Raw genomic sequence first — 14,765 nt, 5'->3', positions numbered from 1 at the left:
GAGCGTGCACTGCGGCTCCATGCATGGAACATGCATGTGCATTTAAACAATGCGGCGTCTTCATGCGCATTTTCTTTTTTCTTTTTTTAAATCCGCAGCACAGCCGCGCGCGCGCGCGCGCCCTTTGACACACATCTAGCTTTAAGCCATCCGGACACACGGCGCCATGTGCTGCGCGCTGCGCGACGTTATAACGAGACAAACATCCCAATAAACGACCAATGACAGCACATGGAGGGCTGGGAGGCGGGTGAGATGCAGGGGGGCGGGGGGAGGGCGCAGGAGGAGGAGGAGGAGGAAGAGGAGGAGGAAGGGGCGCTTTTTGGTGGGTGGGACAAATGAGCGCCGTAGAAAAAGGGGGGATGCTGCAGCCCCGTCCCTCATATCTCACTCCACCCAGCCCTTAGAATATATAAACCCGCCGGTGACGTGCGCGCAGGGAAGCACCCAGCAGTATGTGCGCGCCCACGGGAGGGGCCGACAGAAAATGGCGAGTCTGTGCAAAAGGCAGCAATGCACGGTAGAGAGGCGCGGCTTTCGGCAGGAACTTGACTCTTGGAGGCACAAACTCATTCACTGTGTAGGTAAGCTCGCTCGGCGTTGTGTGTGTGTGCGCGCGTTGTGTGCGTGGCGCGGCGTGATTCCGCGGGACTGTGAGGAAGAAGAACAAGAAGAAGAGAAACTAGCCTGTTTTTTTCTTTTGGTTTTCCGTGGAGCGGTTCGGCTGTAATGTCCACCGGAAAAACCCTATAGCGCTATACGTGAAGCTGTCATATCGTGTGTGTGTGTGTGCGTGCGTGCGTGCGTGTGTGTGTGTGTGTGTGTGTGTGTGTGTGTGTGCGTGTGCGCGTGTCTCTGTGTGTGTGTGTTACGCTCGGCTGTTGCCTGGCGCCGCCTGCTTCCAAACCGGACACATCCCAAAAAGATTCCGCTCTTCTTTTTAAGTTTCGGGGCTCGTGCCCGCGTGTTGACAGGTGCTTCCACCTGCACGCGGCGCGCTCACGACTCCTGCTTCAGCACCGAGTTTTCGGATGGAGCCATATTGTTTTCTTTAATATCTATCCATCTATCTCTTGCTATAGATTATTCCATGGCTGTTTATTTATTGTAAGCACAGCGGCAGGTCACGTGCGCAGATGCAGCCAATGGGCTGCCTCGCTATAGGCCGGCGCGTGCTTTTCGTGTGCGCGCCGCCGTGTTTTTCTTTTTTTTTTCTTTACTGATGGGGCAGTGCGCGCTCCCGGTCTCTCCAAACATGCCCACCTCCTCCTCCTCCTCCTCCTCCTCCTCCTCCTCCTCCTCCTCCTCCACTTCCAATCGGCTTTTGGGAGCGCGCATTGCTGCATTGGGGGAAATGTCAGCGGGAATAATTTCGTGTTTTTCGGGGGGGAGGTGTCGGTGTCGGCCGGATGAGACGCCTCCAGCAGCCGCTCCGCCTCTCTTGTTGTTTCCATCCCGGGGTCGGTACTTGTTGACACGGTGATGCTGGAGGAAGTCCAGCCAGTTAGAATATGTATTTAAAATGATAATAATAATAACATGCTCAGGGGACAATTAACAGCAGCGGCCATGACACGTGTCAGGCTTTGTTTCCTTGGAGAAACTGATTAATAAAAATCCCCTGTGCCCAAAACAAAAGCTGTTATTTTTCTCATTAGTTCATGTTTCTCCTCCATACACGCCCTCCTCCCAGAATCCTCCATTCCTGGTGTGTTTCATTAGCTCCGTTTAATCCGGTTGCATCGACCTCTCCCGGTGTTCATGGCCAGATTATCATCCCCTCTTCGCCTCTGATCTGCTCACCTCTGCCCGGCTCCTCGGCTCCTGTAATCTGGCTGGAAGAAGCTCTAAAGCCGCGACGAGTCACTTTGTTTGTTTGTTGTTGTTTGTTTTTTAATGGTGTGTGTGTGTGTGTGGGGGGGGGGGGGGGGGATTTGTACTCCTGCATCCAGATGTTGCGCGTTGAACTGTCACCTACTTACCAACCCGAGCGCATGGCCGAGCGGGGCTTTCTTCTTCTTCTTCTTCTTCTTCTTCTTCTACATTGAAAGGTCGGGCTGATCTCTGACCTCCAGCATGGAGGAACCAGCACCAGCAGTGTAAACATCAGCCCCCCCCCTCCTCTTCCTCCTCCTCCTCTTCATCGTTTACACCCCATAAAACACAACAAGTAACCTCATTTCTTTGCGTATTAATTTGCGCTCTGCACCTGCTCGTCCTCTTTTTCTTCTCTTCTCACCGTCTGATCACTTCGGTGCAGAAGATGCTGCGTCAGCGGCTTTTTATTTTGTCTTTTGAAAACACTTTTTGGTATTTTTTTGTAAAAGGTTTATTTTGCAGTTGTGTGTCTGTGTTGTGTTCCTGTAACAAACACCTGAAGCCAAACGATGACTTCAGTCGATGGAGGAACCGTGAGCGAGATGTGACGTAACATCACCACTGTGTGTGTGTGTGTGTGTGTGTGTGTGTGTGTGTGTGTGTGTGTGTGTGTGTGTGTGTGTGTGTGTGTGTGTGTGTGTGTGTGTGTGTGTGTGTGTGTGTGTGTGTGTGTGACGAGTTTTTTAGGACCCCAGCAGCAGTTTTCAGGTTGAAGTCTAAAAAAGCGAGAAGCGGGAACCGAGAGGCCGTTTGCTTTCTGGGATTATTTTTTTTAGCTGCGAGTCCTGAAAGAAAAAAGCATCGTGTCCATCGTGACGTTTGTTCCGGTCACTTTTGGGGCGAGATCTTTTTCTTTTTGACAGACATCCAGACATCCATCCGGCTGGAAAACACCCCGCAAAACATTCAGCATCTACGGTCGAGCAAGACGAAGACAAGCGGGCTCGTCCTCTCAAAGTGAGAAGATTTGAATCAATTGCAAAGTCGACTCTCTCGACAAACTCCGAAAAAAAATCAGGTTTTTTTTTTTTTAAACGCGCGGCGGCAATGGAATCAACGGCCCGGTCGTGAGTCGTGACCCTGCCGTCGAGACGCCTTTCGGTCCCAGAGAATCCTCGGGTTCGTCGCGGCGTGAGAGGATGTTTCCTCGCGTGCCGCCGCCGCCGAAGCCGGCCGGGGCGCCCGAAAGGTTAACATCATTAACTGGTAGCAATTAAAGCCCAACCGCTGATTCCTTTGGCACATATTCTGAGAGAGAGAGAGAGGGAGAGAGGGAGAGAGAGGGAGAGAGAGGGAGAGAGAGGGAGAGAGAGGGAGAGAGAGGGAGAGAGAGGGAGAGAGAGGGAGAGAGAGAGGGAGAGAGAGAGGGAGAGAGAGGGAGAGAGAGGGAGAGAGAGGGAGAGAGAGGGAGAGAGAGGGAGAGAGAGAGGGAGAGAGAGGGAGGGAGAGGGAGAGGGAGAGGGAGAGGGAGAGAGAGAGGGAGAGGGAGAGGGAGAGGTGTGAGTCTGGCTGACACATTTCTTTTTTTTTAAACATTTTTAATTCTTTTAATACTTCAGATCGGTTGTGAGCAGTGAGCTCTGATCCTGACACCGAACCAAGAGGCAGAAGGAGAGCTAACAGCTGTTAGCCGCCGGTTTGTGGGCCGATGCTTATGAAGGTCAGAGTTCAGCGATCTGGTGGTCGCCATTTGCAACCGACAAACAGGAAGTGACCATATTCGGACTGAGGAGGAGCGACGGAGAGATGCTGTACACGTCTCTGGTGTCGACCTGTCAATCACCTGGTAGCCCCGCCCCCTAAAGCTTCCCTTATTATGGTCTGTTTGACTCCAACAGACCATAATGTACTAAATGAACATCAGGCTGTATAGAAGAAGACTAGAAACTAGAGATTGAGACATAAACTCATGTTTACAATGTTTACTGAGGGAATACATCAAGAGAGAAGTAGAGTCACTTATATAGACTTCTATACAACCAGAGGAGTCGCCCCCTGGTGGTCAGGAGAGAGAATGCAGCTTTAACACATGAAGCATAGACTTCTATACAACCAGAGGAGTCGCCCCCTGGTGGTCAGGAGAGAGAATGCAGCTTTAACACATGAAGCATAGACTTCTATACAACCATCATTCTTCAGTTTGCAGACTCTCTGCAGGCGGCCGAGCTCTTAAATCTCAACATATCAAAGATCATCTATTTTGGTCGAGAGCGTCTGATCCGTCCAGCTCGTCCCTCGATTACCGGCTCGTACTCAAAGACAAATCCTCATCTTATCAAGTCGACGAAATCCCTCTTCTCTCCCTCCTCCTCCTCCTCCCCTTCCTCCCCCTCTTCCTCCCTCCTCTCCTCTCCTCCCTAAGCGGACGGCTGTTATTTCAGTAATGGACAGATGGACGCCCCGAGAGATATTCCTGCCACTTTCTCATCTCGCTAATTCTTTTCATGGGCTCCTTTTTGAAAAGGAGGAAAAACAAAAGCGTGGCAGAGAGAGAGAGAGAGAGAGAGAGACAGAGAGAGAGAGAGAGAGAGAGAGAGAGACACAGAGAGAGAGAGAGAGAGACACAGAGAGAGAGAGACACAGAGAGAGAGAGAGAGAGAGAGATCCATCCATCCGACTGGACCGAGTGCCAACACTGTAAATCTCCGCGGCGCCCTCTTCATTACACACACACACACACACACACCCTGCTGCACAGCTATGTGTGTGTGTGTGCGTGCTCAGGGGCCGATCCATGCCAAACCAGGAGCCCCGTGGGAGGAGGGCTGCTCTCTTTAGGGTCGGGTGGAGAGAAGGTGTGTGTGTGTGTGTAAGAGGGGGGGATGACTGCAATCTGTGGAAAAGCAAAATACACCACTGGCACTGAGTGAATGTCGACAGAAGGTGTGTGTGTGTGTGTGTGTGTGTGTGTGTGTGTGTGAGAACCTTTATTTACCCAGAAAGCACCACTGCGCCGTTCTTTTCTCGCGTTCAAACAGTAAATAACGTTCTCTTCATCTCAAACCGCCGGCGCTCCCCTCCGGTTAGTTTCTGAAGTGAAACTTCATGTCGCTATTCAAATGTGTGTGTGTGTGTGTGTGTGTGTGTGTGTGTGTGTGTGTGTGTGTGTGTGTGTGTGTGTGAGACACAGCTTTAAAAGAACAAACTGGTTCTCCAGAGAGGAGGAAGGCAGCTGAGGAATAAAACAACAACCGACTGTCAATTAGTTGATCAGGAATCAATAAATATCCTGCAACTAAAAGATGAGTTTTGTGTTTTGTGTCTTTTTAGCCTTTTTATTCCGATTATTAATTATACTATACATCTTTACATTAGACATGTGACCTCGGCGCTGTCTGCTGATTATTCCTCATTATTTCTGCAGGATGAAATCAATAATAATTATTAATGGTGAGACAATAATGAAAGAAAGGTTAACGCATAACTAAAAGCTGGATTGTTTATCACTTTACTAGGATTCTCCGGCTGATAGCGTCTCATTTTATGCCTCTGTTGTTGTCCACCAGTGTGTTGCAACAAGCAGATTGAATTCAGTGTTTAATGACTAATAAGTGTCCTGTGAGTGAGTGAGACCTGATGCCACGTTGACGCTCATGAGCCTAGAAAAAAAAGAATTTTATGCATTTGTTTTCTTTTTTTCATGTTTTTACTTATCAAATTGAATAAAGATGTGCAGACTGTCGCAATTTACACATCATTTGTATTTTATTTTACATATTTAAACCATTTAAACTGCACTTGAGGGAGATGCAGTCAGTCTGTCTTTTTTTACTTTTCATTTTCAGAGCTGACTTTGTTCGTTTACTTCAGGATTTAAATCGCGTCTTGTGATTTTTGATAGTTTGGAGGTCAGATATCTTGAGTCTGCTTCCTGCCTCTCTCTCTCTCTCTCTCCCCCTCCCTCCCTCCCTCCCTCCAGTGACCAAAGTCCTTCACTTCCTTAAACTAAACTTTGCACACGGCGTCCTCGACTCCAACCAAAAACTTTATGTAAGCGTTCCATTGTTTGTGTGCGTGTCCCCTTTGTTACGTGAGCTACATGACCTCCTCCGTACAATTATTTGCACACTGACACCATGTGGGCTCGTGCACGCTATAGAGTTTGTGTTTGGAGTACACACACACACACACACACACACACACACACACACACACACACACACACACACACACACACACACACACACACACACACACACACTGTGAGAGGTGTCAAGGCTTTAGAGCAGCAGGAATGTTTACTTGGACCCACCTTTACTGAATTCCTTCTCATTCTTCCATAATGGCTGCTTTTGTGTGAAAGGTCACATATGAGCAATTTGCTTTTCAGACTATTTGATCAATGGCACGGAGGAGCCCGTGTTTGTGAGAGTGTGTGTGTTTGTGCGTGTATCACTCATGTTGTGGGGACCTACATGTGTTTACACACTGACAATGCGGGGACTCTTCAAAATCCCCACATTGTAAATCTTTACATTTCAGGAAGGAAAGACTTCATGAATGTTTGGGTTAAGTTAAACTTCCTGGCTGATGGAAACACAACTGTGTGTATGTTTGATTACTGGTGTTGTGGGGACTTGTGTTTAAACACTTTTATTGTGTAAATTATTACATTTAGGGTGCAGTTTTAAGGTTTTTGAGCAAGTGTGTGTGTGTGTGCTGGGGCGTATAAAACTGATATTGTGGGGACATACATCTGTTCACACACTGACGTTGTGGGGACTCAATGTCCATTGCGGGACAAAATCCAGGTCCCCATAATAATTTACATTATGGGGACCTGGATTCTGTGGGGGACCTGAATTTTGTCCCCGAAAGGACGGCGAGTCCCCCAAATGTAAATTATTACATTTAAGGTGAAGATTAATTGCGCAAGTGTGTGTTTAGGCGCGTAAAGCCGTCCTTGTCGGGACATAAATCTGGCTACACACTGACGTTGTGGGGACTCAGCGTCCTTTCGGGGACAAAATTCAGGTCCCCATGATGTAAATTTCCTTGTAAGGTGAAGACTTTGTTTAAGGTATTCAGCCAAGTTTAGCGCATGTTTCGGGATAGGAAATGCCGTGGGAGGGTTAAGACGTCTCTGGTTCGCTGCGACGATTAAGCTCAGGAAAACGCTTTTATTATTTTAATGAGGGAAGTCTAAATTATCCGCGAGAATCCTCCATGAATGGAATTAGAATAAAAGTGGGTGCCGCTCAGTGCGTCGTTAACAGTGAATTAATACTAAGCAGCGCCTCAGTGCTCCTGAGCAAGAGGAACCGGCTAATGAGATAATAATGGAGCTGAGCAGGCGCTTAAGCAGTTTTAAGCTGTCATGGTTCAGAGTTAAAGGGACAGTCTGCAACCCTCTGCTCCCGATCGCCAAGCAAAAAATAATCTGGAGCGAGTCTGAAGCAGAAACGACGACAACGGAAACTATTTGTTTCAGTTTGATGGTTTCAGGAACAGGACACGGGTCATATGTTAGGATTTCATCTGCTTAAAATCATTGTGTACTGAATATCTCTGTTTTTTTGGGAATAAACAAGACATTTTAAGATGTCAGTTTGGACATTTTTCACATTTTCTTTACCTCATGACTTTGGGTAACTTTTTTTTAATATAGAATCAACAATATATTTGAGTTTGAATGAACATAAGAAGATGGAGACAAAGAAGAGTCCCGTGTGGTGTCGCTAGTACAACATGTTGTTACTGCCAAACACGACGGGCGTCACCAAAAATCAATACAAATACACGAAGAAGACACAAATAATCAGATTTAAATCATTCTAATTCAATATAATCTGGATAAACACAAAGTTTTAAGGGTGTGTGTGTGAACTGTGAATCAAATGTTGTGCTTTAAGGCGTGTGTGTGTGTGTGTGTGTGTGTGTGTGTGTGTGTGTGTGTGTGTGTGTGTGTGTGTGTGTGTGTGTGTGTGTGTCTCCAAAGGGTTTAATCTGGGCGTGTTTGTTTAGAGAATCCCCTGCTGGGCTTGGCAGCGCGCCGGGCCGCTACTGCTGCTGCCCGCAGGTGCACCCTGGGAAATGTAGTTCCTCAAATCAAAGAGGGAGACAGATGGGCGAGTTGGAACAATGGTGGGAGGGATGAGAGAGGAGGGAGAAGAGAGGAGGGAGTGTTTAGGAAGGTATGCTGCTTTTATAGAACAGAGAGAAGAAGAACCCTGGAGGCCTCGTGGTGGAGGACGTGTGCACAACGACCGACTCGCCAACAAAAGGCAATTATTTGCAATTCAAAGACAGAACGCGACTTCGTTGGCATTCGGACCGAACGAGAGCGTTGAACCCAGGAAACACTTTGTTAGAAACGCAGACATCAGAGCGCCATCTTTGTTTTCCGCAGAGCTACTAAGTTCATACTGTAGGAGCTGATGAACGTCCTCTTATACAGATTCATACCAGAACACGTTCGCAAGTTCAAACCTTCATTTTTATTCACAGATTTACCGTAAAAGTCGGATTACAAGCCGTTAACGCGACGCCCTCGGCTTGGCCTCTTACGATTTTTTACTGTTTTAATTGTTTTTTAGCCAACAAGATGTATCAGTGATGAACTTCTTCGGTGGGTCAACCAGTTTCTCAGAAGCAACGTAATTAACCTTTTAACTCAGTTTTAACACGTAAACCTTTTAACATTTGAGCTGAAGGACTTTTTTAATTGTTTTGCAGAAAAAGAGCTTGTGGTTGCTTATTCATATATATATGTATGTATGTATGTATGTATGTATGTATGTATGTATGTATGTATGTATGTATGTATGTATGTATGTATGTATGTATGACACTAAACAAGGGCACAAAGCATGGAGCAGAAATTAACTATTAAAAATTAAAGACCCGCATGGAAGCTGACAGTTTGGCGACTGAGGTCAGACATCAATGGCAGCTTGAGGGCAAAAAAGCCTCTTTAAAATTCATAAAACAACAAAGTAATTAAAAATAAAAGGGCATAAAATGCCCCCGACACTTCCGGGGCCTGTTTTGTGTTCCCACCGTGCTTGTGTGTTACCTGTTGTGTAGACACACCTCAGTGCAGCTGCAGTGCGTTCTGGATGACCGGTTCAGGCCGCTCTGGTTCTCTGCTGGTATTTTACTACTAGGAGGGGTGGAGCTTAATTTTAAGCCTCATTAATCCCCCTAAAACAGATAGTTCTTGTAGGGTTTTCTTTTAGCAAACGTTACTCAACAGAAGAAAACACAAGTATTCACACGGGACTATTTTTCTGCGGCGGATTAATGCTCATTCTGCCGGCAGCAGGACGGCTCATTGGACCTCACGCTCAAACATTTTGGGTTTTCCTGTTAACTTTCTCTCTTTTATTGTCTCGGGGCCACGTCAGATTTGGCAGCGTCTCGCGAGCGGCGACGCAGCGATTGGACGTTATTTTCTCTCTCTCCAGACTTGGAGACTTTCTCTTCAGCCCACCTTCCCGCCCACCTCGCCGGCCCTTTCTGCTTCTTTGTCTACATAAACCTGCGCTCTTACTCTGGCGGTGATGCTCTCTCTTCCTGCCGCCCTCGTGGCTGCTCACTACGTGTAGGTGTGTGTGTGCGTAGTCACACAACACACATAAAAAACCACTCTGTCTCCGTGTGTCCTGTTCTGTCGAGAGACGGCTCGAGACTCCTCGTCGTCTCCTTGAGGTGCCGAACGCTTCGCCGTCTCCTCGCTCCTTTTGCTTCCAGGGAAGCGCGAAGACCGAAAAGACCAAAAAGACCAAAAAGACCGTCTGCGTGTTTGTTTCCCCACCGTCGGCTCAATATTCAAAGAAGCGTTTGGTGTTCGTCAATGATCTCAAACACAAGCAGCGGGTTCCTTTCATCTGATTAATACAATTAGAATGACCAGACCCAATGGCCCCAATGGCCCCTATTGGCCCCAATGGTCCCAATGAGTCCATTGGGTCCATTGGGTCCTCGCCTGAATGTTCTCTGTTCTAAACCCTCTCTAACTTTGTTCTGCTTCACTTTATCAAAGTCAACCTTTACAGAGAGAACCTTCACATGTTGAATGTTCACATGTTGTGTTATGATTTGTTAGAGTTGTGACTTTACAGCTGCTTCATTTCAAACTAATAACGACGACGACCGCGTCTCCCTCAGTCAGGACTCAAGCCACCGGGCTGCTGCCCACACACACACACACACACACAAACACACACACACACACACACACACGGCAATAAACGTGAAGGTCAAGCAACAAGCGCCGCTGTCACTGCCGTCACCGTCAGGAGAAATGTCACTTGTATTTTTATCTCCTCTTCATCTTCCTCTTCCTCCCTGTTGCATCCTCTCCTTTTTTATTTCATGTGTCGCTTCTCCTCTTTTTCTTCTGCCAACTTTTTCGTTCTCTCTTTTCTTTCAGTATTAATTTTTAATTCCGCCGTCAGTGTTTTGACTTTTTTTATTAAATTCATGTCACGCCGTGTAACTGCAGGCGCAGCTTCTTCTTCTTCTTCTTCTTCTTCTTCTTCTTCTTCTTCTTCTTCTTCTTCTTCTTCTTTGGAGGCAGGACTAGAGGAACACATGCTTTCATTTCATTTCTGCCAAGAGTCACTTATGTTCAGCTACTTTTAATTATGACACACACACACACACACACACACACACACACACACACACACACACACACACACACACACACACACACACACACACACACACACATTTTCGTCTCAGATTTAATTGAAGCGTAGGCAGGTTGGAAGCTTTTTCCCTCCACTTTTTCTTTCTGTGTCTATTTCTATTTCTTCTCCAGACTATTATTATTATCATCATCATCACTTCTGTCACGTATGGACAGCTGTCACGCTGCTTCGGTCTGGTCATGTGACCGTCCAGACTTCTTTAAACCCTTCAATGAGCACAGATTCCATCATTTAGTCACGTAAAAAGCTCGGAGAAGAAAAAAATAGATCACGGATAAAAAAAAAAAGAAATGGAAGAATTTAAAGTGCAATTTCTGTGTTTTGTGATATTCAAACTGGCGGTTAGATTGAGATCCATGTGCAGCAAACTCATAGCAATCGCTTCTTCAGACGCTGAAACGTTCAGGCGACGCTTTCGGCTTCGGGCGCGAGTCGAATTCTTGGACGTCTTTGCACGCTCCAAAAAGAAAAGCTGCGTGAAACGCACTCGTCTGCGGTGAATTAACGAGACGCTGTTCGTGCAATTGGGAGAGATTTCCGCCGTCAGAGTGTCCGTCGTGACAATGAGAGCTCTGTGCGGCTGCAGAGCGTAGTAATGAATGTACGGGGTCAAAACCAGAAGGACAAATTCCTTTGAAATATCATCTCGGGAAAGGAAATTGTGGTGAAAGTGTGTGTGTGTGTGTGGGCAGTGAAGTGGGTGGGGTTTAATTGGGCTGGAGGTAGAAGTCCGCCGGAAGAGTCGGCGAGTTTGTCCAAAAAAAGCGGACGGACTCGACGCTCCTCGCCGGTCGACTCCTCGCCGTCAGAAACGACGTTGCCTCTTTGAAAAAGCAGAGGAAAAGAAGTCGACTACGACTCCCAGGAGGCATTGCGGTGAGAAACATCCACTCCGCTGAGCTTACAAGTCTGTTTGTTTGTTTTTAGCTTCGCAGCTAGCGGGCTGAGCGTCAGAGACGTCAAAAGTGGATAAAATCAGTGATTTTGGACGTTTCATGGCTGTTTTCATTACGAGTGAGCCGACAAATTTATTCTTCATGAATCTGTCGACATTTAATCTGCAAAAAAGGTCGAAGACTCCAAAAAATACCAATTACATTTCATTTGTTTTAATGTAATCCTGCCATTTTGAGAAGACGAAATTACTGACTCAAAGAATTAAAACCTTAGAAAGTGGTAAAATAAAGATCCTACATGTGTATTTTTATATTTTTAATTGCATCCAGTCTGAAAGAAAACATTTTTTATTGACGCATGACTTCATCAATGCGTGAAGAACTAGGATTTTCACCTCTATCGTCTCTTTCTAAACATTTTAAAAATACAACCGCGGGGTTTCTCTTTTTTTTCGCCATGACGGCATTAATTGCTCGATTCAAACTGGACATAAAAACGACGTCTTTGTTCAACAATCGGCGGCTCCTTCACTCGCCGAGTTCAGCGTGAAGACACGTCGACCCCGAAGCGCTTCGGTTTCCCTTCTCAGTCGCCGACCATTTATGAGAAGAAGAAGAAAAAGATTCCTCAGCCAATCGTCGACAGGCGGTTGAGGTCACGCTGGTAAAAAAAAACACGTCTTCTCAGCGCAGGAAAGAGACAAAAACAAACAAAAACACTTGTTGACTAGATGTCCTTGGTTTGTAGAAATGTGTTTTTTTTTAAGTAATTGTGTTTTTGAAAAAAAAAAACGTTAAAAGGTTTTTCGTTGGTGAAAAGAAAGAATTCTTTCTCCCGACGGCACGCACTTTTAACTGGAGGCTGTTTTTGTTTTTTTCTTCCTTAAGCTGCGACGAAAACCTCCGTTATCTCCGTCTGCGCTCGGATTATCGTCGCACGCTTTTCTTTTTTTTGTTGTTGCAATTTGGACGTTTTCATCGGCGGCAACAATGAGCGCAGTGTGAGAGGGAGAAGAAGGGTGAAGGAGATCGGATCAGAGGACAAACTCACTTGAGCCGGAGAAAAGAGAAAATACTCGCGTGCAAGAGAAGAAGAAGAAGAAGAAGAAGAAGAAGAAGAAGATTTGTCGATTTATATCACGGTCACACGGACGCATCAAATCACACATTGCAGCGCTGCAATACCATCGCTTTAAAAAAACAAACATCGGAGGTCAGAAATGTGTCTTTCCAGGCTCCGTGCTAAAGCTAAGCTAAGCTAGCCGCCGGCTCGCTCCCTCACATTTACGGCGCGGATAAACTTCGGCAGGCGCTTCCTGTTCGGGGTCAAACTGCTCCGTCGGCGTCACGTTAGCCGGATTAAAGAGCGCCGTCGCTTTTGTCTTACGAGGCGAGGACATTTTGTGTAAGCGAGGCGTGTCGCGCGGCGTATCAGCGAGATCTTTGGACCGGCCACCTTTGGACCGCCGAGACAAATTGGGCAGGCGGGTTGTTTTCGGGGAAACGGTTCAAGGATAGAAACGACTTAATGAGTGTGTGTGTGTGTGTGTGTGTGTGTGTGTGTGTGTGTGTTTGTGTGAGCTGCTGATCCGCAGGCGGAGCCATGCAAGAGAACATTCCTCCATATTTGTGATAATATCATCAAATATTAATGCAAGGAGGCTCCTGGGCTGCTGAGCAAATATTGAACTCTTGAGCTACTCTCTCTCTCTCTCACACACACACACACACACACACACACACACACACACACACACACACACACACACACACACACACACACACACACACACACACACTCTCTCTCTCTCTCTGTAAGAGAGTTCACCAGACCTTTGATTTGCAAAAAGGGAAATATTTATGACCAGTTGTTAAAGCTCCCTCAGGATCGTTGCGCGCTGTACGGAAGTGTGCTGATGACATCAGAGGGAGCGCACAACACATCCTGAGCTGCACGACAACATTTTAAAGGACACACACACATTCGCTACGGGGAATTTCTGATTTTGAGCTCTCAATCGTCTCTGAATTTGGCTTTTTTTCACCGTGTTTTGGCCTCTGAGCGTCTGAAATCCCCCCGAAAAATCTCTTTGCAACGTTTTTTAGTGTTTTTTTGCTAGATGATAATCTATATTTTCAATATGATGAGTTAGTCGTGATATCTACACAATTTACCTGGAGCCTTACCTTGTTGTTAGCGGTGTTGCTAACTTTAGTGGTGTTGCTAATGCTAGCGGTGTTGCTAGCATGATGCAAAACGTTTCTTGCTTTGTACTTTATTGTTCTGGTTATTTTTAGCCGCTAACATTAGCGGTGTTGCTATTGTTAGCAGTGCTGTGGTTCACCCGCGTCCTATTGTCCGCCACAATACTTGTGTATATTTGTGTATAAGTGTGTGTGTGTGTGTGTGTGTACTCTTTGACCCAACAGTGACTTACACAGAGATATTTTCACTAAGGGTTAGCACTGTGTGTTTGTTTGAGTGTGTGTGTGTGTGTGTGTGTGCACGGGGGAGTGTTAAGTAAGACGACTTAGCCATATGATCGTGTGTGTGTGTGTGTGTGTGTGTGTGTGTGTGTGTGTGTCACATGGTTGCCCCTATTAAACTCAATGCAGCACTTAGCCTCAGCGCCAAAATGGATTCAGATCTCAGGCTCGCGTTCCTCTAATGCCACAGTGTGTGTGTGTGTGTGTGTGTGTGTGTGTGTGTGTGTAGGTACATGAGGGATTTCCGCTCCTCTTCCTTGTACTTTCTCGTGGTCGCGTGATGGTTTTCTGGTGTAATTTTTGCTTCTTTTTTTCGGTTCTCATTTAGAAAAAAAAGCAAAAACTTGTCTCTGCTGGTTTGAAAGTCTTTGAGTCGCGTTCACGTCACGAAGTGGCTGGAAAAAAACATAAATGACAAACAAACAATGTCTTTATGAAAGACGCCGAAGGCCAAAGCGTGCTCGACTCTCTCTCCATTTTCTTTCTCTTTCCAACCTGCATGTCATTTGTTCTTCTCCTCGTTATCACTTCTGATAACGTTCTCGTTCGCTGGAGGTCGCGAGCGGAGGCGGCGCCTCCTGTTGGCACTGTGGACCCGAGGTCATAAAGACACAAATGGAAGTCCATCGTTATCGTAAACTGATACAAATGATGTTCAAAACCTGCTTTTTTGGGGGCGAGCGGGGGGGGCAGGAGGACATGTGATCTCTCCCCGTCTCTGAAGACTTTTACGTCCTCGGTTCTTTCGACCCGGCAGCCGAGCGGACCGGCGGCGGCGGCGGCGAGGCCGAGCGCTCCGTTCTGCCCCACGGCGGTGGACCGGGGGTCATGTGACTCACAGAGGAAC

At 46.7% G+C, this 14,765-nt stretch overlaps 1 protein-coding gene across 1 annotated transcript in view; it reads left to right on the top strand.

Annotated features, from left to right (window-relative positions):
- The first annotated feature begins 346 nt into the window (after positions 1-346).
- lcor (ligand dependent nuclear receptor corepressor) overlaps positions 347-14,765 on the top strand; it is a 90,613-nt gene continuing 76,194 nt past the window's right edge. Inside the window, exon 1 of the mRNA XM_068595582.1 lies at positions 347-584. Coding sequence (XP_068451683.1) covers positions 488-584 — 97 coding nt within the window. The 5' untranslated portion in view covers positions 347-487. The remainder of the gene's footprint in view (positions 585-14,765) is intronic.

The sequence above is a fragment of the Clinocottus analis genome, unplaced genomic scaffold (genome assembly GCF_023055335.1).
Source record: "Clinocottus analis isolate CAN_PGR_092001 unplaced genomic scaffold, fCliAna1.0.p SCAF_31, whole genome shotgun sequence".
In the NCBI taxonomy this organism is placed as follows: domain Eukaryota; kingdom Metazoa; phylum Chordata; class Actinopteri; order Perciformes; family Cottidae; genus Clinocottus; species Clinocottus analis.
Note: the sequence above shows the minus strand (reverse complement) of the source record. Positions and strands in the feature narration are given on the sequence as shown.